This window comes from Mesocricetus auratus, unplaced genomic scaffold (assembly GCF_017639785.1).
Source record: "Mesocricetus auratus isolate SY011 unplaced genomic scaffold, BCM_Maur_2.0 Super-Scaffold_4256, whole genome shotgun sequence".
Lineage (NCBI taxonomy): Eukaryota > Metazoa > Chordata > Mammalia > Rodentia > Cricetidae > Mesocricetus > Mesocricetus auratus.
The window spans coordinates 58073256-58099995 of record NW_024429182.1 but is presented as its reverse complement, the minus strand read 5'-3'; the positions used below and the strand labels follow the sequence as shown (position 1 = coordinate 58099995).

Here is a 26740-nt window from a genome sequence, read left to right as displayed (position 1 = left end):
ACCAGCACTTGGAAGCAGAGACAGGTGAATCTTGGAGTTCGAGGCCAGCCTGGTCTACAAATTGAGTTCCATGACAGCCAGGGCAAACAAAGAAATAAACAAAAAATAAGAAGAAAGAGAAAAAAAAGAAATTGAAATCTTGTACACTTTGGTGAGAGTGTAAAATGACAAGAGGGTGGTGGTCTTTCAAAAACTTAAGCATAGAATCCCTATATAATACAGAAATTCTATTGTTTTTGGTTAGAAACAGAAGGATCTAAAGTAAAGTCTGGAGCTACTTGTATACTGACATTGAAAACAGCGCAAAGGATGACAGATGAGCCATGGGGACAACCCAAGTGCCCATCAGCAGGTGAACGGGTAAGAAAGGTGTGGCTTATGCATACAACAGAGTGTTATCTAGTCCTGAAAACTGGGACATTTCTGACGTGTGTCATAGAATGGATGACTGTTAAGGACACTATAGTCAGTGACATAAGCTGGAAGGACAAAGAGACACTGCATGACCTCACAGGAATCCCTAGCATTGTCAAGAGAGAGGGAGGAGGGTGGAATGATTGCCTGGGGTTGGTAGGAGGGGATGTGTGGAGCCTGTTTAACAGGGATAGAATTTGATTGAAGTTTTTCTTTTAAAAAGATAATTTACTTTTTTTCATTTTTTATTTTTAAAACTATCTTACTTTACTTACCAATCCCAGTTCCCTCTCCTTCCCACCCTTCCATTCACCCCAACTTCTTCCCACCCCACCCATCATCCACTCCTCAGAGAGGGTGAGACCTCCCATGAGGAATCAACAAAGTCTGTCATATCACTTGAGGCAGGACCAAGGCCCTCCCCACTGTATCTAGGCCAAGCAAGGTATCTCTTCATAAGGGAATGGGCTCCGAAAAGCCAGTTCATGCAGTAGGGATAAATACTGGTTCCTTTGCTAGTGGCCCCACAAACTGCCCAAGCCACCCAACTGTTATCCACATTCAGAGTGCCTAGTTTGGTCTTACACAGGTTCCCTAGCTGTCATTCCGGAGTCAGTGAGCTCCCATTTGCTCAGATCATCTGTTTCTGTGGATTTCCCCATCATGGTCTTGACCCCTTTGCTCATATTATAACTGCTCACTCTCTACAACTGGACTCCAGAAGTTCAGCCCAGCGCTTAGCTGTGGATCTCTGCATCTGCTTCCATCAGTCATTGGATGGAGGTTCTATGATGGTAATTCAGGTAGTCATTAATCTGATTACAGGGAAAGGGCAGTTAAGGTACCCTCCCTACTATTGCTTTGATTCTTAGCTGGGGTCATCCTTGTGGATTCCTGGGAATTTCCCTAGTGCCAGATTTCCTGATAACTCCATAATGGCTCCCTCTCTCAAGGTATCTCTTTCCTTGCTCTACCTCTCTGTCCTTCCCTCAACTTGACCTTACTGATCCCTCATGGTCTCTCCACCCTTCCCTTCTCCCCTCCCCCCTTTTTGAGATAGAGTTTTGTTGCAGAATAATCCTTTACACTGTGTGAAGATGTGTCACTGTGATTGGTTTAATAAAGAGCTGAATGTCTAATAGCTAGGCAGGAAGATGTTAGGCAGGACTTCTGGGGACAGAGAAGATTTGGAGAAGAAGAAAGATGAAGTCACCAGTCAGACATGGGGGAAGCAGGATGGGCAGTGTAGAATAACAGTAACCTAACAACTTGAAAGAACATAGATTGAAAAATGTGGGTTATCTTAAGTTATAAGAGCTAGTTAGAAACAAGCCTAAGCCAGGCGTTGGTGGCGTACACCTTTAATCCCAACACTTGGGAGGCAGAGGCAGGCGGATCTCTGTGAGTTCAAGGCCACAGGTCTACAGAGCTAGTTCCAGGACAGCCTCCAAAAACAATACAGAGAAACCCTGTCTCTAAAAACAAAAACAAAAACAACAACAACAACAACAAAAAAGAAACAAGCCTAAGTTAAGCTAAGGCTGAGCTTTCATAATTAATTATAAGTCTCCAAGTCATTATTTGTGAGCTGAAGGCCCAAAGGAAAGCCTAGCTATAGAGTTTCTCTAAATAGCCCTGGCTGTCCTAGAATCACTATGGAGACCAGGCTGACCTCCAACACAGAGATCTGCCTGCCTCTGGCTCCTGAGTGCTGTGATTTAGCATGCACTACCACCTCCCAACAAGACATTTTACTTTATGTGTATATGTGTGTTTATTAGGATGTGTACATATGTGACTGCTCACAGAGACCAGAAGAGAGTGTCCCATCCCTTAGAGAGGGAGTTATGGGTGATTGTGAATCACCTGCTGTGGGTGCTGGAAACCCAACTCAGATATTCTCCAACAACAGCACTGTTGAGCCATTTCTCCAGAACAGAATTTCGTTTTCTCAAGTTAAAAAGAGTTCTCAAGGTAAGTGGTGGAGACAATCACACACAAGGTACGGATAATCAATACCACTGAGCTGTGTATTTAAAGAGAGCTAAGAAGGGAAATGTTATGTTACATGCTTTCTATGTCAATAAGAATCGACTGTCTCTATATATTAGCACCAAGCTAATATGAAATACCAAGGGAAAAATCTGACAAGATGTAAGATCAACACATTGAGAATTACAAAGTATTGCGGAGAGAACCCAAGAGCTAAACAGAAATCCATGCAGAGTCATAGGCTAGAAGACTGATCTTTCTGGGTATTGATTCTTCCAAACTGATTTGTGTGTTCAATGCAACCCCAGTCAAAATCCCTTCCAATTTAAGACATAAAAAGCCTATATACCTACCCACCCACTTATTCCAACCCATCCAATCTGTCTGTCTGTCTGTGCTTCCTACTCACTCATCTATCCACCTACTATCTATTCAGTCATTCAGCTATCTACCCATCATCCACCCACCAATCATCCCTTTGTTCATACATCAATCCACCCATTCATACTTTTTTATATGTTTTTATTTGAATTAGAAATGTGAATGTTTCACATGTCAGTCCCACACCCATTCATACTTTATACCCCTTACACCAACCCAGAAGCAAAGCTATTGGGTACATGAAGTGTTAATCTAATTAGTCTTTATCAATAAAAAATCATGAGTCAAATATGTAGTATAAACCTGGAAGATCAGAGACCTTGGAGCAGCCAGTTGCGTCCTACATCTTCTGTTCCTCCATCCAAAAGGGCCGAGATCCTCACTCAACCCTGCCTTACCACTTTCTGTGTCCTCTCTCAATAGTCCTCCAAACCTCTATGGTTAGCTAGTGGCTAGCTCCACCCTCTGATTCCAAGCAAGCTTTATTTGTCAGAACACAATCAAAATAACACACATTTCCCCCTTGTCTAAATAAAAAGTTAAGATTTTAACTAACATAGTAAAACTATATACAATAAGTAAGTAACTATATACAAATATATGCAGTCAAAAATTACATTAACAATGTCTAGTACATTTGCATTTGACAAATTCAGAGGAAATACTCCATTATCCATACTATCTTGGTGATTCCAAAGTGTTGTACCTAAGTCTATCCTAATTTACATTACCCATCTAAAACTATCTTTTTATGTCTCTCAATCTTATATATTTTACACTTCTTTTGTGAGTTTCTTTTCTGAATTTGATAACAAGGAAAACTATAACTATCTAGTGTTCAACTCAATCAGAGATCTGAGAAGGATATAATATTACCCAAGTAAACAGGAATTTCAGTGCAAAAAACTTCCAAAATTAATAAATGACAGAAACAGCTGACTGCCTGGACAGTCATCCAAGATTTTTTCTGCAATGTTGGAGCATCCATCTTCAGCCCACAGGCCTAGAATATCTGACAGACTTATCTGTGAAGCAAGATTTTTGAAAGACTGTTCTACTTGCTTTGGCAAAGTTCGGCAGTCTTTTGTGTGTGTGTGTGTGTGTGTATGTGTCCTGCTTGTCCAGCTTGGACAGCATACTGTTAGCAATTGAAGCAAGGGCAGTTTTTTGCACAGTGACTGACTTTTGCCACAAAGAAAGTAAACTTCATATGAAGTTTCTATGACGCTCATCATCTTCTCTGAAGTAGATTGGTGCTGCCAGGAGCAGATATGTCTCATTGTCATAACAAAAAGAAAAGTAAGTAATAACATCTTAAATGCTGTTTTCTGTATATATCTGCAGTGTTTGAAGACCACCTGTCTCTCTAAAATATATCTGTTAGACATTGAAAACATGCCTAACATGACTACAAGTTTGATTGTGATAGATGACTAACTATTGACCTCCATTTCTTTATTGTCCTAAGTAGTTTGTAATAATAACTTTCAAGGACTAGAAATGTACATTACATTGTTAAATGAGCTGCATAGGTACAATGCTTTGAAAAAGAGTAGAAACATATGTACAGTATGTTCTAACCAAAATAACCTTAAATTTGTACCAATATACAAAAATATCTTAAACAAGAGAAGAAACAGGTATACAATATAACAAAATAACCTTAAGTTTGTATCAATATATAAAATCCATACCAATGTAAAATATTTAAGACTATTAGTTACTTTTTTGGTTTAAAAGTAGTTTCAATAATCTGTCCTTTTATCCTATCATTTCTATATCCCCTCCTTTTCTTTTCAGAACAAGATCCCTGAATCTAATCTCTTTTGCTCATCTTTTTGTTCCTGACCATTACCAATAACAACTTGTAACTAACCATCCTAAATGATAACAAATATCCATAACCCATTGAAAAACCAAAAACTGCCCACCTCACCTCTTGGGAATGTGGACGTAGTGTTCTTAAAATTACTTCCTGTTGTTTGGGAGCAATGGCATCTTTAGGGGACCCTGAAAAAATGGGGTAATTGTCAAGTCCTGGGAGAGCTAGCATATCATTTGTTGTCCCGTCTCTGTGTAATGGGAAAGTGCAGGGATTATCACAAGTCCTGGCTAGAGCAGTCTGTGAGGCTGGGCCATTTCAGCTAGCTACCTTGAAATTGTCCTGAGTGGCTTGTAGTCCAAAACCTATCTTTGGGTGGTGTTTGTCAGCTTAATGGCATTACCATAGCTCTGGTGGAATTGTTGTGGGGACCTGTCCTCCTTTTGGAGACTTTAAAGATCGCTGTTAGGCATGATCATGGTTCACTGCAGAAAACTCTAGCATTTTAAACGTCATATGCATCAGATCTGGAAGAGGTTTAAGGGCCATACTTTGTTATATACATCCAGAGTACAAAATCTTAATTTCCAGCACTTGGGAGGCTAAGGCAGGTAGATCCCTGTGAGTTTCAGGCCAGCCTGGTCTACAAAACTACTCAGGGAAACACTGTGTAAAAAAAAAACCCAAACAACACAACACAAAAACAACAACAAAAACCCCACTAATAAAAGCACAACCCCCCCAAAATTTAATTCCTAGTTACCTGATAAAGAATCAAACCCAAAATAATGTACAGGAAGCTATATGAAGCCTTTTTCTACAATTGGTTAACATTCTGTATGATCATTAATATCATGACAAAAAGCTAAAATATATATTAACCTTATACATTTGAGTAATATTTATGCCTTACGAAAATCCTTAAAGAATCAAAATAAAAACGAAGAATTATGAGACTAGTGGCAATAAAATAGGCCCTTATTTTTGTTTCTCTTCTGTCCCATATCAGGTGGCTCTTCTGACATGAAACAGAGATTTTGGATTTTACTTTAATAAGCATGCTTGGGCTTAGAGGAGAGAACCACACTCCAACTCTAAAGCCAGCTTTAACTTTTAATTGATCTGGGACTACAAAAAGATCATTTGCATTATATGTCTGTAGAGAACAGCAGAAACAAACATTTGGGAAGATTTATGAATGTTACACTGTTGGAAATGTGATACATAAATAAGCCAATTTGCTCTTTTTCATGAGATATTTCCTCTGGATGATTCGTCCTTTTTCCTCATATAACTCATTATCCAGTGGTCTTCAGAGTCTGCTGGATGCCTTCATTCTGCTGGAAAGACAAAAACAAAACCCTGCCCAAACTCTAACTTAGGGGGAGGTTCCCATTTGGAAAGTTCTATTTGATCAAAAGAAAAGCATTTGTTAGTTTTATAAGTTAGTTTAGATTGAATGGTCACACTGTTTGATGAACTATCATATCTAATCAAGAGGTCTCTCTTGTTTGAATCTAATCTTTTTAATATTTGCTTTATGGTTCTCCTGAAATTTTTGTTTTAACTTCTAAAGCTGTTCTATCATCCAGAGCAGTATGCTTTTTTTTTCCCAATAGGCATTATGTCCTGTAATTGCTCTGGGGAAGAGTTTTCCTCACAGTGACAGGGAATGATTGAACCAAATTTGACATGGAAGCCTGTGAGAGAACCCCCAAGATATTTCCCAATAGCAAAGGGTTACCTTGCTGTCCCTCATTGATCTTCCTTCATTGGTCCAATATTGGCCTTTTCTGTTCCTTTTTCACACTCCAGAAGGCAGAGGCCTTCTGTTTGGATTATTCCTAGGAAAAACATTGTTTCTAGGAATGCCCTGTCTACAATCCCTTTTTAGGTGACCTTGTTTACCACAATTAAAACACCGGACATTTTGATTTTTCTTTAAGACTCTGGAAATCACCTCTCCTATCCAAGTATCACCATGGTCATGGGATTCAATATTGACTGTATCTCAGATTTGTTCCTCTATAGGTGCTGATCCTGCCTTTAAAGGCCTAATTACTCCTTTGCATGGTGAATTAGCATTTTCAAAAGCCAAAGATTTAATTATTATTTGTCTAGCTTCTGAATTTGGTATCATTCTATTTATAGCTGCAGTCAATCTTGGTAAATATCAGTGAAGGTTTTTTCATTTTGTTTTGTTTTGTTTTTTTGGGACAAGGTTTCTCTGTGTAGCCTTTGGAACCTATCCTGGAACTCAATCTGTAGACCAAGCTGGCCTCAAATTCACAGAGATTCACCTGCCTCTGCCCCTTAATTAAAGGTATGTGCCACCATTGCCCAGCCAGTAAAGGTTTCTTTTGGGCCCTGTAAAACTTTAGTAAATGATTTAGTTTTCTTTCCAACTTCTTCAACTCTGCCCCAAGCACTCAAAGCTGCTGCATGACCTAGAGCCAAGGTGTGGTCATCATATATAGACTGTCTTTGTATGTTAGCACAATCACCTTCTCCAAGAAGTTGGTCTTAGGAAATTTCCATACCTCTCCCCCTGTTTTGTTGTTCAATTGTCTTAGCCTCATCTTTCCACCAGGTTCTCCACTGTAATTGAGGACCAGGTTCCAATACTGCTGAGACCAAATCTTTCCAGTTTTGTGGAACAATTCTGTTACTAGTTGACCATAAATTTAGCATCTGCCTCACAAGAGGTGAATGTATACTATTTGAGACTATTGATTCCTTAAATCTCCTCAAATCTAACATTTCCATAGGAATTAAGTCATATCTTACATAGACTTGGGAATACCTATCATTTGTCAGTTGTTCCTGTAGGGTGACTGGATAAATTAAGGTTTTTTTGATAACCTTGGGCTGTTTCCCTATAATTTTATAATATATTGTGAGATTGGTTCTCCTTTAAATTCTGCTGTCTTTGTCTGAATATCTCTATTATCTGTTTTAGTAAGTTTTTCTAAGGTTTGTGACTTGTCAGTTAAAATTGCATTATTTTCTTTAGTAACCTTTTCTAAGGCCTGTATCTTGGCACTCATATCAACTAACTTTTTTAGGGATAGCACAAGAATTACCAAACTGATAGTGTTTATAATTGACATTACATAAATCCCAGCTAAGTGAATTATTCACTCGCTTAATTGTTCTATTTTTAAACCATCCATTGTGGAATCATACAGAGACCTAATTCCCTCCATTGCAATAATGTGTTTGCAGGCAGATCTCTCAGTTAGAGACCAGCCTGGTCTACAAGAGCCAGTTCCAGGACAGTCTCCAAAGCCACGGAGAAACCCTGCCCCGAAAAACAAACAAACAAACAAAAAAACAAAACAAAACAAACAAAATTTTCCAAGTTGTCTCACCAAATCTGCTGATGATGGCAGTAAAGCGTAAGTGCTGCATAGCTTGTGTGGGCAGAGAACACAGGCGGTGCACAGCCCAGCTGAAGACAGCTGCTGCTGATCCAGTGTCAGCAGCCTGCGGAGGGCGTCCAGGGAAAGCCGACAACCTACAAGGAAAACGAGCCAAAGAACCAGCCATCTGAATGGTGGACACGGGGAAATGTGCGAAAGCAGTGCGTGTGACCACCAGGAAGTGAAAGCTCGGAGCTGCCTTCGGGCAGCGCTGGCCTGTGGTGAGGGGAGAACCCCGGAGGTGTCTGGAGCCCAGGCGCTTGAGGCGTGTGGAGATCGCTGTAGAGAGACTATAACAGGAAAATTCCAGACTTGCTTGAGGAGAAAAAGGAAAAGCCAGTGTTGTGGTGACTCCAGTGGGTGCAGTTCCCCTGTGCAACTCTGGCTGGTGCCGATGCCTGCAAAACCACGGGCGGAGTCGGTTTGGTGAATTCATGCCCCAAAAGTTGGACGCCAAATGAAGTGTTAGTCTAATGAATCGTTATCAGAAAAGAATCCGGAGTCAAATACATGGTAAAAACCTGAAAGATCAGAGAACTGGGAGCAGTCACCAGTTGCTCCCTACATGTTTTGTTCCTCCATCCAAAAGGGCCGAGATCCTCTCTCAGCCCTGCCTTACCACGTCCTATCTCTTCTCTCTACAGTCCTCCAAACCTCTATAGTTAGCTAGTGGCTAGCTCCACCCTCTGACTCCAAGAAAGCTGTATTTGTCAGAACACAATCAAAATATCACACAACAGGTGCCTAAGTTGTGAGGGTGGCCCATGAGAACCACACAGACATTGCTATCCTTGAGACACTCACAACAGAAATGGTCACACAGTATGACCAGGGTGGGGTGGACAGTGGTCTCTATGAGTGTGAGAATTGAGCCAAGTTTTGAGGGGAGAAGGGAGGAATTGCCCCAGAATGGCTGAACTCTTGAAAGGCAATGACCTGCCTGATACATGAGTGTGGAGGGGGCAGTGCCCTCCAGTAACCTGTCCTGTGCATACCTGTCCAGTGGAGCCTACCAGCTTGACCAGGGCCTCTATTGCTTCCTCTCTTAGCCTTCACATCCTGTACTGGGCTGACTTCCTTTCAGGGAACTCATGTAAGGGGATGTGTGTAAGGGGATATCAGTGTTCTCAACTCTTTGAAGGTGAGGGTGGGGAGCCCATTTGCTGTGTTAGAGCTTGCCTTTCTGGTGTTCCGAGGGAGGGCCCGCAGAGATGACTGTGTGACGGATGCTTGGCTGTCTGGGTCTCGGCCCAGGACTTACTGCTTTGTCCCTGTGTGGCTGGGGCTGGGGTCTCCTTTAGGAATCCAGAAGGGCTGAGAACTGTGGCTTCTTGGGAGTACCCTCTGTCGGCTGACCATGGTGAGATACAAGCTTCTCAATTCAGGTAAGTCTGGGACTTGGTGACTTGGTGTTGGATGTTTGGCCAGGATGGCAAGAGGCAGGGTTGGTGGTCAGTATGGGTGTTAGGCCAGTCTTGTCTCCTGTGCCCAGTTAGGCTCTGTTGTAGCATGAGATACAAGGTCCTCGGTAATTTGGTTTCTGTTTCTGTAGCAGGTGTTAGTAATCAAATTGACTACAGAGCATCATGGGGAGTGGCCAGAGACCATACTCGTGGCTGACACAGTAAAGGTCAGTGAAGTCACATTGAGGTAAATGGGAGCAGAGAGGAGCTGTCTGGGATACAGAGCTCATATAGCTGCAGTATGGACGGCTGTGTGGCTGCCTCCCACCCTGAGTGAGGAGGGATTGTGTGAGATGCATCAGCCAGGGTTTTCCAGGGAAACTGAAGCAGCGGAGGGTGTGTAAACACACGCAGGGGATGTGTAAGCATATACATAAAGACAAGTGTTACTTTAAGGAATTGGCTCATGAAATTGTGGGGCTGTGTCTTAGTTAGGGTTCCTATTGCTTCACCAAAACACCATGACCAAAAAGAAGTTGGGGAGGAAAGGGTGTATTAGGCTTACACTTCAGCAGTGCTGTTCATCACTGAAGGAAGTCAGGACAGGAACTCAAACATGGCAGGTGTCCTGGAGGCAGGAGCTGTTGCAGAGGCCATGGAGGGAAACTGCTTACTGGCTTGCTTAGTCTGCTTTCTTATAGAACCCAGAACCACCAGTCCAGGAATGATACCACCCACCATGGGCTGGGTCCCCCCCCATTGATCAATAATTGAGAAAATACCTTATAGCTGGATCTCATGGAGGCATTTACTCAACTGAGTCTCCTTCTTCTCTGATGACTTCAGCTTGTGTCAAGTTGACACACAAAACCAGCTAAGAGTCTGAAACCTGCAGGGAAGTTGGCAAATGGGAGACCCACAGCAGAGCTGGAGGCAGACTCCTCTCTTCCTTGTGGACCTCAGTCTCTTTTTGCGAGATCTCACTACCTGTTCGAGGGAGGATCATCTGCTCACACCTGAACACTACCTTTGTGGCAACACCAAGACTAGAGTCTGGCCAAACATTGGGTACTGAGACTCAGTCAAGTTGATAGACGGCAGAAACTGTCACTGAGAATGAGAGAGGGGCTTGGGTGGTCCCCATTTGGGGGTGGACTCCATCCTCTCTCTTCCCTCATCTTGTCCTTTCTTCTGCCTCTCTCTCCCTTCTCCTCTTGTAGTCTCTCCTCGCCTTCCCTCCAGCTTCCGGATGAGTCAGTGTGTGGACAGAGTGGAACATTCGTGTTAGGAGCCTGTGACGTCTTTGCTGCCTCCTCCCTGCAGTCAAGGCTATAAGTTCTGTGTAATTCCCTGGAACAGTGTCTTGTCCAGGTAAACACTGAAGGGCGTGGGGCCGGTGGAAGTAGGCCCAGGGTGCCTGGGACCCTGTCCACTGTTGGTTTCAGTTCTAGTCTAACTTAAGGGTTCACCTGTGACTGGGTGGGGCAGCCATTCTTACCTTGGTCACCACATCCTTGTTGCAGACACTGGCATTGCCCAGCAGCTTCCTCAAAGTATTGACATCTTCTCTCTTTCATGCCTAGGGGAAAAGCTGCAAGGAGGTGAGGTAGGGGCCTCTGGGGCCAAGAGTGGGAAACTGAGCTTCAAGGCCCATGACAGCTGCCCATCAGACATCAGCACGAAGGAAGGGGTCAATCAGATGGATAAAGTCATCATCTTTGTGCTTATCACATTCAGTGTGGTCTGAGAATCTGTCTACATGTGTGTTGGCTTCCGTGTGGCCACTCAGAGCCGTCCTGTTCACGTTTATCTTATTGCATGACCTTGACCCCCACCTAGGCTGTCCTGGTCCTCATCCTTCACTACCAGAGTTGGTAGCTGAAAAGCAGGTGATGAAGCCATTTGAACTTGATAGAGCCCTCACTGCCATTTGCCCTCACACCAGCTCCTCAAACCACTAGGGTTACAGCTTGGCTGCTGTGCCCAGCCATATGCTGGGCAGTCTGACATCAAAGCTCACATGAATCACTTGAGATCTTGCAATGGACCCCAAGGTCATCACCATTGCTTCATCCAATGGGAACACAGTGTGGACCTTCCCTACCCAAAGGGAGTCCAGTTTCTCCTCCCAGGGAGGACGTAATTCCTCCATCCAGGGAGGACTTACTTCTTCCTTGTGGTGAGGACCCAGATTCTCAGAGCTCAGCTAGATGTCTATGCTGGGCATCGTGAGTCTGGCCAGGATTCCTCTGACTCCCTCCATAGCAGAGAGAGCATGGCATGGAAAACCACAAGTTCTTGGGGCCTGGTCCATCCTTGGGTTTCCCCAGGGCATGGTGCCAGCCTGAGGGGCCCACATAGGGAAGTCAAACAATAGTTTCCTTGGCCCAGCTGGTCTAGTTCCATAATCCTTATGTTTTGGGCTCAGGCTATACTCAGGTTCTCCCACGTGCCTGAGCTACAGTATACAGTAGGAGGGACAGAACAGGGCCGGAGCTGATGGGCACAGAGAGATGGAAAGAGTGGTTTCCACACCTGCCCTGGCTGGTGGTCATTATTACTTTTGATGTCTTTTTACTGTATAGTCCCATTTCAGGCTCCAGCTGGGATACCGTGGAGGTCCCAGAGGTCTAAGTGGGTGGCATCACTAGACAGGTTCTATCACTAAAAGTACTGTTTCTCAGGATGTGGCTTTTGTGGAGAGCCTGGAAGGGCAGAATGGTGGCCTAGGAAATGAGATACATTCACCATTTAGGAAGCCTGTGACCACTTACTGCATTTTTTTTCTCACTCACCTCTGGAACTTGGGGACTGAATTGGAGCCTGAGGTACCTTGTGACCATATTCACTGTGTGTACTCTAGCCAAAGTCAGGACCTATCATTGTTTTCAGGAAGTGGAAAACATGGAGGGGGGATCCCTAGGTCTCAGTTTACACTCCAGCATGGGTGGCCACCTGAACCTCTCCACCCTTGTGTGGACCTTGGGAACCGGTGTGTCTCATAGGTGCATGTTTGCAGTTTTTAGCAGCTTGGATGCTGCATCCTGATTTCTGGAGTCATTTCCAGACATTGGCGAGGCAGCTGCAGCTTTGGGTTAAAAAGCTCAGGGGGACTAAGGATCACCAGGGCCACTGCTCTTTTGGGGGCAGTATCATATCCTTTGAGTAACAGCTGTGGCTGGGAAATACGATAGGCTGCCAAAGCCTACATGTCCTTAGGAGAAGTGTCAGCCTCAGGATACTCTGCAGGGATAGGACCTGATGGGCTGGGGTTAACATCTCTACTCAGATAGACCCCATTCTCACAGAGTGGCCACTTCAGGCCTCAAGCCAATTCCTCTCATACCAGGAGACATGATTCCAATAAGGGTTGTTGCCTGAGCTGAGGGCTGCCCAAGTTCTAATTACAGGTAATTCCTGAGACTGGCAGAGCCTGGGAAAATAAAGGGATTAGAGAGCAGATTTAGCCGGGCCCTGTAGAGTGCAGCAGGCTCCCCAGGGACAGATGGCCCTCCGGTCCCCACTGCTCCTTGCCTTTTGGAGGTGAATTATGGGCTGGGTGCCCCTTTCTGGAGTCTTGATTTCTGCCACACTGGTGACATGAGCTGAGGTGCTTCAGGAGTCATGGTTGTCTCAGTCCATATGACTCGTGGAGAAATAGAATGGAGAGGTTGGCAGACTTGGAAACTCCTTATTCTACCTGGGTTGTGTTAGAGGTTGCTGGACCGGGCCTGGGGAGCTGGTATGGCAGAGCTCATAGGATGTAATTCCAGCAGGGACCTCCTGCATTTCCCAACTTGCGATTGGCCTGGCTTGTAACTTAAAGGAATGGAGTTCACTTGGGGTGTGTGCTGGCATTGGGATAATTGGGCCTGTGACATCCTGAGGAAGGCCAAGTTTACCCAGGGAGTTATACAAAGATAAACTCAGATAACCCGAATCAATATTTCCTCACAGGGACCCAGGATCCCCTACAGCTGTTTTCCTGATAACTCAGCAAATGCCCCACCCACCCTTTGCACCTCCCTTGTCCTCCCGCCCTCAGATGCCTGCTGGGCATATAAGTCCTGGACCCCTGCCCTGGGATGCTCTCCTGTGCCACCCTCCTGAGCCACCATGGGGCTGCCACTAGCTCGCCTGGTGGCTGCGTGCCTAGTCCTGGCCTTAGCCTGGGGCTCGGAGCTCCAGAAAGGTAAGGGGCTGGGTGATCGGGGCAAGGGGATAGGCAGATCGCCCTGAGGGTGGGAAGGCTTGGAAGTGAGGGGTGCCTGGAATAGGAGGGGTCCCCAGTCAGAGTCACTCTGGTTGGACTTGGGTCTTGGGTCTCCCACCATTACTCTGAAGTTGAACGCTCAGGGTGCACCAGGTGGATGAGAAGCTGGAATCCCACTGTTTGTGGGAATGGGGGGAAGCATTGGATATCTAGGAGAAGTCAAGTTTAGGACAGTTCCAGATATAAAGGACCTTCAGCAAGACCATGCCTCTGGAGAATGGGCTGTATCCACATGGAAAACTTCTGTTCCATCAGGACAAAGCTATGGGTGGGAGATATCCAAGTGAGGACTCCTGAAGACTGAGGGACCCAGCCCAACCTCTTGCTGGGTGAGGGGTGGACAGAGGGGGCCTAAATGGAGCATCGGTTGAGGGGGTTGGGCAGTGGCAAGTAGGTGTACGTTGGCCAGGTAGACAGAGTGACCAGATTGCCCAAAGGTCCCTCTGCCTTTACTCCCTGCTTTCACTCCACGCTAGCTAGCACCCTGTCTGAGAGTCTCTTCAGAAGGGTCACCAATATTTAGCAGAGACTGCTTATGCAGGGGACATCATCTTGGTCAGAAACCCTGGTCTGGAGCTCCAGATGGGTACCCCTGGAGGGACCTCTGGGGTTGACTTGGAGAATGGGCTTAGGGGAACCCTCCTGGGTCCTGGGTGTCTCACCTTGTATTCCCACTGCTATCCCAGAAGCCAGATCCCGAAACCATGTCTGCAGCACCTGGGGCGACTTCCACTACAAAACCTTTGATGGCGATGTCTTCCGATTCCCTGGCCTTTGCGATTACAACTTTGCTTCTGACTGCCGAGACTCCTACAAGGAATTTGCTGTGCACCTGAAGCGGGGCTTGGGCCAATCTGGGGGTCACCCCCAGATAGAGTCCATCCTGATTACCATTAAGGATGACATCATCTACCTCACCCACAAGCTGGCAGTGGTGAATGGGGCCATGTGAGTGGAATTAGTATATGTCTCCCATGTCCCAGCAGCCAGGGGATGCTTCTGGCTCCTCGGAGCAAGTTCACCCCTGAACATTTTGTATAAACTAGCCAGGCTCCAGGATACCCTTTTCTGCTCTGCACATGGCTCATAGGAGTGCTGTGAGGTTTGGGCCCCCTCTGTAGACCAGGGTCTTAGGTGACATGCGAATCCCTTACAGACTTCCCCTGGGGGCCATGTGGGAAGGAATGGTGGCTGCCAGAGACTGTCCCCCAGGCTAAAGTTGCAGAAGCTCTGAAGGGAGAGGCTGCTTGCCCAGCCCTATTGTTTCCTGGCATTGTCTGTAACAATGAGGTCCTCTTGAATGCATTCCTGTCTTGCAGGTTCACCCTGGGGATTTGCTCTTTTCCTGCTACAGGGCTTTCTGTCCTGCATGGGGCTCTGCCAGTGTTCCCTTTTTTGCCTGGTCTGCTGGACCACGCTGTCATGTGTGGGTTGGGTATGAGCTCAGGGGCTGGGGTGTGGCAGTTCCAGGCCAACACAGGAGTGGGATGATGGGGTCCTGGCATAAAGAGAGCTCTGGATAATGGTCTGGGCAGGGGTTAAGAGTCCCACCTGGCAGATTTTGTGAGCAAATACCTCTGAACAAAGGGCTTGGAGAGGGTTGGGATTGAGTTCTCAACATATTCCAGCCATTAGGGCTCCTGAGAAGGGCCTCTCTCTGTCTTTGACTCAGAGAGGGCATGGGAAGGCAAATAGACTGCAGGGCCTGACCCTACCTCAGGAAATCCACCTAGCTCAGGACAAGGGTTCTCTGGCCATTGCCAAGACTTCTGTCCAGCTCTCTGGCCTCCTCCTGGAGCTTGACTAAGTCTGTGGCCCCAGGTGAGAACACACTGACCACGTAAGGAGCTGTCTTCACCCAGATAATGCCTTCAGCACCATATGCACAGCAGAACCCTCAGGAGGATGAGTGGGTGGGTTCTGGGATGGTGGGTTGGTGAGTGACCCCATAGTGGTCCCCACAGGGTCAGCACCCCACACTACAGCTCCGGGCTCCTCATTGAGAAGAACGACGCCTACACCAAGGTCTACTCCCGTGCCGGCCTCTCCCTCATGTGGAACCGGGAAGATGCTCTCATGGTGGGCAACAGTATCCTGGGCTCTGAGGTGGTGGGGTTCCTCTATCTGACCAGATGTCTGGTGGCTCCATAGAAGGGCAGGCTTGGGGGACCCACACCTCACAACTGGAGTAGGATCCTATGTGGTGGAGCAGGCTGCAGGAGACAGTGATTGGTACTAGGGTCCCCATTGATCTAGCCTGGGAGGGGCTCCCTATGCTATAGGTGCAGTGAATGGTCTCCAACTGTCTCTTAGAGACTGCATTTTGGCATGGCACCCTGAAGGACCCTTCCTGGTGGCTGATCCCTGCCCTCCTCCTGCCCTTCCCTGTTGAGAAGCTGTCTAGACCTAGGGGCTCTGGAAGCTGTGCTGGGCCCCGAGGTCTACTCACCTGCCCTCCCTTCCCCTTTAACAGCTAGAACTGGACAGCCGGTTCCAGAACCACACCTGTGGTCTCTGCGGGGACTTCAATGGCATGCAGACCTATTATGAGTTCCTCAGTGAAGGTGAGTGCTAAGCTGGGCTTGTTGAGAGGAAGACAGGGATGGGGTTGCAGGCTCCCCCAAGGACCACTGCTGACCAGATGCATCCCTAGGCATGCACTACAGTGCCATTGAGTTTGGGAACATGCAGAAGATCAACAAGCCTGAGGCTGAATGTGAGGACCCCGAGGTGGTGCAAGAGCCAGAGTCCTGCTCTGAGCACGTGAGTCACTGCTGGGGTCCCTGGCTCTCGGGAACCTGTGCTTGCTGGCCTTTGCTGGGGATCCCTATGCTCTAAGGGGAGGGGAGAAGGGGTGTGAACAGGGGTGTGAATCTGTCCGAATTCATGTCTGTCTCTTCAGCGAGCCGAGTGTGAGAGGCTGCTGACCTCCACAGCCTTCGAGGACTGCCAGGCCCGGGTGCCCGTGGAGTTGTATGTGCGTGCCTGCATGCAGGACCGCTGCAACTGTCCTCAGGGTGTTGCCTGCGAGTGCAGCACCCTTGCTGAGTTCTCCCGCCAGTGTTCCCATGCAGGCGGCCGCCCCGAGAACTGGAGGAGTGCCTCACTCTGCCGTGAGTAGCTGGTGACCCATGGGATGTTTGGGGGCCACTCACATCATAGTCAGTGTGAGTGTCCATGGGTTTAAGGAGCCCCTGGTGGGATCCATTCTGTGCCAAGCACCCAGACACTATCTGCCAGTGGCCTTGGCACTCTGTTAGCTCCTTATTTGTGGACTGATGGTGCTGACTTTGCTTCTAGCCAAGAAATGCCCTGGTAACATGGTATACCTGGAGAGCAGCTCTCCCTGTGTGGATACTTGCTCACATCTGGAGGTCAGCAGCTTGTGTGAAGAACATTACATGGATGGCTGTTTCTGCCCAGAAGGTACATGCTCTGGAAGACCCTTGTCCCGGAGAATGAGCCGGCAGGGAGGGGTATCCTATTAAGAACCCTAAGGGCTGGGAGATGAGCCTCTCCATCGACAGAGCAGGTGTCCAGATGCCCGTGGGTGGAAGTCTGGCTGGCAGCCTCTCCTTGGGGGGATACTGGCACTTCCTGAGGCTTCCAGGGTAAGTTTACATCTCTGGCTACAACAGGCACTGTATATGATGACATCACGGACAGTGGCTGCGTCCCTGTGAGCCAGTGCCACTGCAAGCTGCATGGGCATCTCTATATGCCAGGCCAGGAGATCACCAATGACTGTGAGCAGTGGTAAGTCTCAGGGCACAGAGCTTGGGAATCAGGCAGGCTGGGGTGTCACTGAGTCTTGACCCTGTGTCCTGCTTCCGGGCAGTGTCTGCAATGCGGGTCGCTGGGTGTGTAAAGACCTGCCCTGCCCTGAGACCTGTGCCCTGGAAGGTGGCTCCCACATCACCACCTTCGATGGAAAAAAGTTTACCTTTCATGGAGACTGCTACTATGTCCTGACCAAGGTAGGCAGACCAGGCTACCTGGATGGATGGGAGCCCTCTGTCTTCTGGGGAGGGCAGAAAGACTGGATCTGGAGAAGGCTGTCCCTGGGGTGGTGGGTGGTGCTGCTCTTAGAAACAGGATGAAAAGTGGGGGGTCTAGGGTGTAGGAGGTTGTCGGATCCTCAGTAACTGTACCACTCTTCCCCATACAGGGTGAACACAATGACTCCTATGCCCTCCTGGGTGAGCTGGCCCCCTGCGGCTCTACAGACAAGCAGACCTGCCTGAAGACTGTAGTGCTGTTGACTGACAACAAGAAGAATGTAAGTGCTCCCTGCTCCCCCTGTCCAGCACGCCTGGGTCCTGTATGCAGTCACCTCACCTCTAAGCACCCCTGGCCTTTCTTGCAGGTGGTGGTCTTCAAATCAGGTGGCAGTGTGTTACTCAATGAGCTGGAGGTGACCCTGCCCCATGTGGCAGGTGAGTGGCTCAGGGAGGGATCCTGAGCTGCTGTCAGTCAACAGAGTCAGCTGGGCCTCAGACAGCCTAGGAGGCTGGGCCTCAGGCAGGCTTTGTCCTTGGGTCCCTGCTGGTGGTAGGGGATGGGATGGTGGGCATACCACCAGAGAGTAAGGTAGAACCCAGGAGGCCTCTGTCTTTCACTGTGTTCTTGTCTTGCAGCGAGCTTCTCCATCTTCCAACCCTCCTCCTACCACATTATTGTGAACACGGTGTTTGGGCTGCGGCTACAGGTTCAGTTGGTCCCAGTCATGCAACTTTTTGTGACTCTGGACCAGGCTGCCCAGGGACAGGTGCAGGGTGAGTGGTCCCTTCTGTCTTATCTCTGAAAAAGTCCTGTGAGGGCCCTTCCCCCACCCCTAATTCTTCCTAATCCTGTCCTGGCCCTTTAGGTCTCTGTGGGAACTTCAATGGCCTGGAAAGTGATGACTTCATGACATCTGGTGGGCTGGTGGAGGCCACAGGTGCCGGCTTTGCCAATACCTGGAAGGCACAATCAAGCTGCCATGACAAGCTAGACTGGCTCGATGACCCCTGTTCCCTCAACATTGAGAGTGGTAAGGCTCAGGGGAAGCTGGTTGCTGTCCACTGGCTTGTCTAGGACACAGAGTCCTGGCCAGTGCTGCCTCTGAGCAGATGGGGCTTCTGATGGGGACATAGATTGTGGGTGGAGGGGTGGGTGGAGGTCACATGGTCCATGGTGCTGGGAAGCAGCACATCCACCTGCTGTTCAGCTAGTTTAGAGTGGCCCCATGGTGGCAGCTTTCCAAGTGGCAAAGTAGATGGGCTGGTCAGGTTTAACTGCTGGGTAGTGGCTGTCATCCAGGCCTGACCTAATGCTAGGACAACATGCCCTCCTACCCACTTCTCAATCATATTTGAAGATTTCTAGCCCCCTGGGGTTGAGAAAGGGAGGAGGTGGGTGTTATGTAAAATGGTCTCATTTTGCTCATAGCTGCCTGGAGTTATGGGAGGGAGGAAGGGATCTGGCTTTAGTCACACAGGAGACTGTGTCACCTCCATCCTGGGTGATCAGACTTTTAGGCTCAGGGTATGTGAAGGGACCCTGGCCATGCTAAGGTTCTGACCCACTCCCCAGCCAATTATGCTGAGCACTGGTGTTCCCTACTGAAGAGGTCGGAGACTCCTTTTGCCAGGTGCCACCTGGCTGTGGATCCCACTGAATACTACAAGGTGAGTTCATCCCCCAACCCTGCACACTCAGTGTTACATGCAGTGTCCTCAGAGCCAGCAAAATGTGCTCGGGCCACCTGGCTGAGCCTGGGAGTGGTTGGGTATGTGTGTGTGCCTGAGTGCTGCCATGGGTGCTCACGAGTGTTTACTAGAGTGACGGGGTGCTGGGGCCATGAGCCTGGTTTCCACGCCTCACAGTTCCTTTGGTGTGCCTCCTAGAGATGCAAATATGACACGTGCAACTGTCAGAACAACGAGGACTGCATGTGTGCGGCTCTGTCTTCCTATGCCCGTGCCTGCGCTGCCAAGGGTGTCATGCTGTGGGGCTGGCGAGAGAGGGTCTGCAGTGAGTGCTTCCCCACTGGCTGCTTCCTAGGATGCTGATCCAGACACAGGACTCCATGGGCTGGGGGCTGGGAGCCCTGGGCACAATCAGTCCAGGAGAGGGGCCGAGTCCTTGTAGCTGCCTCCCAGCTTCTGCCAGAAGCAGCAGATTTACCTGACCTTTAGGCTCCGCTTGCAGCATGGAGCAGAATTCTGCAGAGATGGGCTATGGGATGGCCACAGCTGTGGCAGCTGAGTTCAGGAGCCTGGGAGGGGTTCCCAGTGTGGCTGCCCTCTGTCTGTAGCCCTGGTGGAGGGAGAAGCTCAGGGACAGCCTATAGGGACGGTAGCTGGAGTCCAGTGCCATTGCCCCTTATTCCCGTGGTTTCCTCTGCAGACAAAGACGTGCACGCGTGCCCCAGCTCACAGATCTTCCTGTACAACCTGACCACTTGCCAGCAGACCTGCCGCTCACTCTCAGAGGGTGACACCCACTGCCTGAAGGGATTTGCACCTGTGGAAGGCTGTGGCTGCCCTGATAATACCTTCATGGATGAGAAGGGCCGCTGTGTGCCCTTGGCGAAGTGCTCCTGCTACCACCATGGTCTTTACCTGGAGGCAGGAGATGTGATCCTGAGGCAAGAGGGGCGCTGGTGAGTGTTCTGGACTCATCCAGGGCCCCTCAGAGCATGAGGGGGGCTGCTCTTGAATCTCTACCCCAAGTGAAAAAATGGGAGGCTCTACCCATGGGACCTGAGGCTCTCAAATGGTGCAGGGGTGCCAGGGGCGAGATTCTGAGAGTTGCCTGGGTGGCATATGTCCTGTGCGGGGACAGACCTGGGCCCCACTCATCCCGTCCCGCTTCTCTCTCATAGCATTTGTCGGAACGGGAGGCTTCAGTGCACCCAGGTCAAACTGATTGGCCACAGTAAGTTTTACGGAGGCTGCCCATGTGTGGCCACCAGTCTGAGTCTTGTTCCCTCCCTACTTACCTGGTACCCTGAATTCATCTTGAGCTAAGACAGACTTCTTGACCCCACAGGCTGTAATGCCTCCAAAATCCTTGTGGATTGCAACAACTTGACTGCTCTGGCCACCCGGAAACCCCGCGCCACTAGCTGCCAGACAATGGTGGCTGGCTATGTGAGTGCCAGAGAGGGCTGCTGTGGGTGGGCTGGTTGGGAACATTCTGGATGCCTGAGTCCACTGTGTGGGCTAGGCAGAATCCCACACTGCCAACTCATTGGGCTTACAAACAGCTGAATTTATTGAAACTCCCTGTGATCCTGTGACCTTGAGCAGTGCAGAGGTCAGCCTAGGGATCTTGACCAGCAACCGTACCTGGTCTCCCTGACTAGGATGAGCTTGAAGGGAGGGGTTTTTGGAGACAGGAGAAGAAGCTGGGGGTTCAGGATACTTAGATCTTCTCATGTGGACACTTGACCCCTCAAGGAGGGCTTGGTCCTCATCTGGGCCCTTCTTATTCCAGTACCATACAGAGTGTATCAGCGGCTGTGTGTGTCCTGATGAGCTGCTGGATGATGGCCGTGGTGGCTGTGTGAAGGAGGAGGAGTGTCCCTGCATCCACAACAAAGACCTATACAATCCTGGTGGCACGATTAAACTGGACTGTAACAACACCTGGTGAGCTGGCCCAGTCAGGCTGCATTGGAGGGAATGGCTGGTTTTGTGGGGGTACAAGAAGGTCCCCACTCTGTTGACAGAGCGAGTCTTGTGTCTACCCCTTGCCCTAGAGGTCACTCTTAGGCCAGTATAGGTGCTTGCAGGTTTCCTATATGGACCGCCTCAGGAGCTATTGCCATGGTGTCCGGGGCCTTACCTAAGCTGCTCTCCGAGGGCAGGTGGGAGTCTTGGCCTCAGGCCCCTTCAGGCTCCTCTACCTTTCTCCATAGTACTTGCCAGAAGGGACGCTGGGAGTGCACCCGGTATGCCTGCCACAGCACCTGCTCCATCTATGGGAGTGGCCACTACATCACCTTCGATGGGAAACACTATGACTTTGATGGGCACTGCTCCTATGTGGCTGTCCAGGTGCGATTGTGAACCTCTCCAGGAAGGCGACTGCCCTGAGATGTGGGAGACGGCCCTTGGGGTGGGAGGGCTAGCTCTTCTTCACCCTGGAACCTATACTGACAGGATTTGGGCTCCCAGCGAGTAGAAAGGGTGTGGTAAACCCCTCCCTCTCTCCTTCCCTACCTCCTACTCTCTCTCCCTCCTTCCCTCTCTCCCTCCCTTCTTTCCTCCCTCCCTCTCTTTCTCCCTCCCCCTCCCTCCTTTCCTCCCTCTCTCCACCCCCTTCTGTGTGTGTGTGTGTGTGTGTGTGTGTGTGTGTGTGTGTATGTGTGACAAGCCCAACTACTAGCTCTTCTGTCCTTTGTATGGGCTCATCATCCCCAGACAACAGAAGATCTGGCTGGGTGAAGTTTGAGTTAGGGCCTTGACTCCCAGATGGGAAAAGGCAGAACATTTTCTACTCAGAAGTGGCTTTATCCTTGCCAGCTGGGGTAGGCACCTGTGTCCTGGCTTTCTTGGTTGATACTGTCTTGTCGGCCCCCAGGACTACTGTGGCCAGAACTCTACCGGTTCCTTCAGCATTATCACTGAGAATGTCCCCTGCGGCACCACAGGTGTCACCTGCTCCAAGGCCATAAAGATCTTTATAGGGGTGAGTGCTGCTGGTTTTTGGGACAGGGGATCCCTTGAGAGCCCTTGGACATGGTCAGTGACCATCCTTCTCTCTGGCTAGGGAACAGAGCTGAAGTTGGTGGATAAACACCGCGTGGTAAGGCAGTTGGAGGAGGGGCACCATGTGCCCTACATCACACGGGAAGTGGGCCTGTACCTGGTGGTGGAGGTCAGCTCTGGTATTATCGTCATCTGGGACAAGAGGACCACCATCTTCATCAAGTTGGCTCCTTCTTACAAGGTGAGCCACCAAGATGCCAGCCATGTCCTGGGCTGCCCCCAGCACAGACCCTGTGGATGCTGCTGTCACCTACCCTAAGACCATCTCAAGCTGGAGACTCTTGTCTTTCCTCCTGCAGGGCACTGTCTGTGGTCTGTGTGGGAACTTTGACGACCAGACCAAAAATGACTTCACCACTCGGGACCACATGGTGGTGACCAGCGAGCTGGACTTTGGGAATAGCTGGAAGGAAGCTTCCACGTGCCCAAATGTGAATCACACCCCAGACCCCTGCAGCCTGAACCCACATCGTCGCTCCTGGGCAGAGAAGCAATGCAGTATCATCAAGAGTGGTGTATTCAAAGGGTGTCATAGCAAGGTAGGTGGGGCTGCAGGCAGGTGGGTCACAGGAAGGTAGGCGTGGCTGAAGGCATGGGAGGGCCACAAATGCAGGCAGGGCCACAGATGTGTGTGGACTGTGGGCACAGACAGAGGGCTCTGCAGGTGGATTCTCACTATAAGTGTATTGTGGTTGTGGTCAGGGCCATGGTTGGGGCCACTGAAACAGATTGGTGAGCATGACTGTGGCCATGAGAGGGATATGGCCTGCTAGTCTTTCTATGTTTTTCAGGCTCCTGGCTTCTCCAAGTAGGCTAAGGATACTTGGAGGCATGTACCACCATGGGGTGTTTGTTCTTCAATCCTATACACTTGGTTCTTTGAGTACGAATTTAGATGATAACCTTTCTCTCTGAGATTCCTGGGTAGACTCTGGCCTCCTTTGCCCTAATTACATACTCATCAGGGAGGGAGAGAAATGACATTTTGTTAGATCCTAGAAGATAGCAGGGGGAGGGCCAGTTTTAGGGTTCTCATCTTGAGTTACTCAGGGGATGGGTGACAGATCTGTTGGCCAGGGTGGCCTGAATGTGAGTGCCCCCCTCCATCAGCTACTCTGAGGCCCTGGGCCAGCTTCAGTGTCCTGAGTCCCAGGCCCTCTAAGGGCAGTGTGGGCTTTGGGCACATTGATGTCTTCTTTCTAGGTGGACCCGACAGTCTTCTATGAGGCCTGTGTGCATGACTCTTGCTCTTGTGACACGGGTGGTGACTGTGAGTGTTTCTGCTCTGCTGTGGCCTCCTATGCTCAGGAGTGCACCAAGGCAGAGGCTTGTGTGTTCTGGAGGACGCCGGACCTATGCCGTGAGTACCGTGGCAGACAGCATCTTCCTTCCCCATCAAAGTGATGACTGAATGTCACCCATCCCATACTTGTCCTCAGGCATCCTTTCTTGGGGCATCATGAGACTTGTGTTGGTAGGAAATGGCTGGAACTGTTTGTGCTCACATCCCCTGATGCAGGCTTACTTGGGTACCCACTTGATGCTCCCGAGTCTGACCATGTCTCCATCCTCTCTCCCTCTAGCTGTATTCTGTGATTACTACAACCCCCCCAACGAGTGTGAATGGCACTATGAACCATGTGGGAACCGCAGCTTTGAGACCTGCAGGACCATCAATGGCATCCACTCCAACATCTCTGTGTCCCATCTGGAGGGTGAGCAGTCATGGCCCTTCAGGGAGGTAGCTGCTAAGGGGAAGTCCCCTGTCAGGCTGAGGGATACCATTAGCTGGAGATACACAGGATGTTAGAGAGGTGCCCAAGGGCTAAGACACTTGGCTCAGGGAACAAGGTTCATTTCACTATAGTCTGCTCACTGAACTGGGACCATGGAACCCAGTTAAGGCCCTGCCTCCCAAAGAGGTGACAAAGGAGCATGCTAACTCATGGGTGGGAACCACTGGGGTGTGTGCAGAGCAGAACGCCCGAGTGGCAGGGGAGACACAAACCTTGTCTTCTGACTCTTGGTCTTCGTAGATGAACATCTCTAAGCAAAACACCAGATCGGGTGGGGCTGATGAGGAAGGTCTGGTGGATCAGGGGGTCCTCCATGGTGGTCTAAACTCTACTTCCTATACCCATTAGGTTGCTACCCTCGGTGCCCTAACGACAGGCCCATCTATGATGAGGACAAGAAGAGATGTGTCACTGAGGACATGTGTGGCTGCTATATTGAGGGCATTCACTACCCAGTCAATTCATCTGTTCCCACTGAGGATATCTGCACGACTTGGTACTGAGCCTACATTGCATGGGGTATAGGAAAGGCTGGCACACACACACACACACACACACACACACACACACACCCCATGTTCATACACATGGGAATGTGGTCACTCTGGTCAGGTGCATATGCTCATGCAAGCACACATACATGGCTCATAATCACACTCACATGCATGCACAGCCCATTCAATGTGCATACATACATGGACACAGTCTCACACAGTTGCACTCCCAGTCACATATGTACACATATGGTCATGGGAGCTAGGGTACAGAGGTGCTAGCTCCTGTCTTTTAGGGTATGAAGGCCGTTTCACCTCACCCCATGCTCTTGGCCCAGCTTTTTCTTAGTTTGCTTCACCTCATCTGACTGGTCACGTTTAGAACCCAATGGATGGGGTTCCTCTGTAGCTCGTGTTTGGGGCACTACTCTGGGGCTTTGGGCCCAAGCACAGGGAGATGGGCATGTGGTGTCTATGAGGAGGGAGGGTATGGGGAGGACCTGCAGCATCTATACTTTCCTTTCAGTATATGCACCAGCACCTCAGAAATCACCTGCCAGCCGGATAAAGGTAAGCTGCTCTCTGCTGGGATCCTGGAGGTAGAGGGTTAGAGGTCCCAACCTGGGAAGCCTATGGGCTGTGCTGTTCTTGTACCCAAGGGACCTGGCCTTGGGTAGAGGTTGATTTCTTCCTGGACTCTGTTTTTTTGTTGCCCAGGTCCTTTCCAGATCCAACTTGCTGAGCTGTGCAGCAAGCCTGAGGGAACCACACTACACATCTTTGTTCCCTTTCTCCAATGGGAGTGGTACCCTATGGGGAATTTCTAGTGCATCTTTCATCTGGGTTCTAGGAGGTTCTGGGAATGCAGTCCTGCCTGAATGTATCCCACTCTTCCTGCAAATGTGATAAATTGGGGAAGCCTTGAAAGTCAGTCTGTCCCCTTGGGTTGATGGTCTCATACTCTGTGTGCAGGGAAGATTATTAACCAGACCCAGGATGGTGTCTTCTGCTACTGGGAGTTCTGCGGCCCCAACGGGACAGTGGAGAAACACTTCAATATTTGCGGCTCCTCCACGCCACCCCCATCCACCCTGACAAGCTTCACCACAGTCTCCACCACCACCCCCATCTCCACCACCACCACCACAACAACCACTGCCACTACCACCACCACAGCCACGATGACCACCACTGAAGGTGAGGTTTATTCTTGGAGCTTTTGTCTTTTTGAGAATCCAGCATGAATTCTTTTTCTTCTGAGGGCCAGAGCCAGGTCTGTGTATTTAGCCTCTGTTCATCAAGTCAACTGAGAGTTTAGGTGGCATTGACATTTCTCTGAACTCAGGAGACAGTGGAGGATGTCCTTACATTCTTCTAATTTTGTTCCAGTTCAAACATATCTATGGTGAGTGAACTGTCAGGGGTATGACAGACATGGGGAAGAACACCTATAATTTTGGGCTGGACTTAGGGATCAGTTGGCAAAGCACTTGCTTCACAAGCATGAGGACCTGAGTTTGAACCCCAGGCATAGGGGTACACTTTTGTAATCCCACTCTTTTTTTTTTTTGGTTTTTCTGAGACAGGTTTCTCTGTGGCTTTGGAGGCTGTCCTGGAACTCTCTCTGTAGACCAGACTGGCCTCGAACTCACAGAGATCCGCCTGTCTCTGCCTCCCGAGTGCTGGGATTAAAGGTGTAAGCCACAAACGCCCAGCTGTAATCCCACTCTTGCTCACTGGCAAGACAGTACAACTTCATTGGCAAGTTCCAGGTGAATGGGAGACCTCGTCTGAAAGGAAGTAGATGGCAATTCTTGAGAAAGACACTGGAGATTGTCTTCTGTTCTCTACACTCACATACAGACATGTCCATGCATATATGCAAACACATGTATACACACAAACATGCACACACATACAATGCAGGCAGAGTAGGTGGTGCACACTTAACAACCAGCACTTGGGAGGATGATCGCCACAAGTT

At 49.1% G+C, this 26740-nt stretch overlaps 1 protein-coding gene and 1 long non-coding RNA gene across 2 annotated transcripts in view; both read left to right on the top strand.

Moving 5' to 3' along the window:
- The first annotated feature begins 250 nt into the window (after window positions 1–250).
- Window positions 251–7875, top strand: LOC121134485. Its single transcript, XR_005871581.1, has 3 exons — window positions 251–360; window positions 2196–2388; window positions 7835–7875. It is a non-coding gene; the product is annotated as an uncharacterized LOC121134485 (long non-coding RNA).
- Window positions 7876–13451: 5576 nt separating this feature from the next.
- The window catches only part of Muc2 (mucin 2, oligomeric mucus/gel-forming), a 32078-nt gene continuing 18789 nt past the window's right edge, over window positions 13452–26740 (top strand). The window contains exons 1-28 of the mRNA XM_040751385.1: window positions 13452–13626; window positions 14394–14655; window positions 15672–15786; window positions 16181–16271; window positions 16361–16470; window positions 16610–16820; window positions 17008–17133; window positions 17346–17463; window positions 17546–17684; window positions 17876–17986; window positions 18074–18143; window positions 18345–18482; window positions 18575–18739; window positions 19282–19376; window positions 19596–19722; window positions 20098–20353; window positions 20576–20628; window positions 20743–20843; window positions 21190–21344; window positions 21614–21752; window positions 22279–22386; window positions 22468–22647; window positions 22766–23005; window positions 23670–23826; window positions 24050–24181; window positions 24611–24758; window positions 25283–25326; window positions 25729–25953. Of these exons, the coding sequence (XP_040607319.1) occupies window positions 13551–13626; window positions 14394–14655; window positions 15672–15786; window positions 16181–16271; window positions 16361–16470; window positions 16610–16820; window positions 17008–17133; window positions 17346–17463; window positions 17546–17684; window positions 17876–17986; window positions 18074–18143; window positions 18345–18482; window positions 18575–18739; window positions 19282–19376; window positions 19596–19722; window positions 20098–20353; window positions 20576–20628; window positions 20743–20843; window positions 21190–21344; window positions 21614–21752; window positions 22279–22386; window positions 22468–22647; window positions 22766–23005; window positions 23670–23826; window positions 24050–24181; window positions 24611–24758; window positions 25283–25326; window positions 25729–25953 (3892 nt within the window). The 5' untranslated portion in view covers window positions 13452–13550. The remainder of the gene's footprint in view (window positions 13627–14393; window positions 14656–15671; window positions 15787–16180; window positions 16272–16360; window positions 16471–16609; window positions 16821–17007; window positions 17134–17345; window positions 17464–17545; window positions 17685–17875; window positions 17987–18073; window positions 18144–18344; window positions 18483–18574; window positions 18740–19281; window positions 19377–19595; window positions 19723–20097; window positions 20354–20575; window positions 20629–20742; window positions 20844–21189; window positions 21345–21613; window positions 21753–22278; window positions 22387–22467; window positions 22648–22765; window positions 23006–23669; window positions 23827–24049; window positions 24182–24610; window positions 24759–25282; window positions 25327–25728; window positions 25954–26740) is intronic.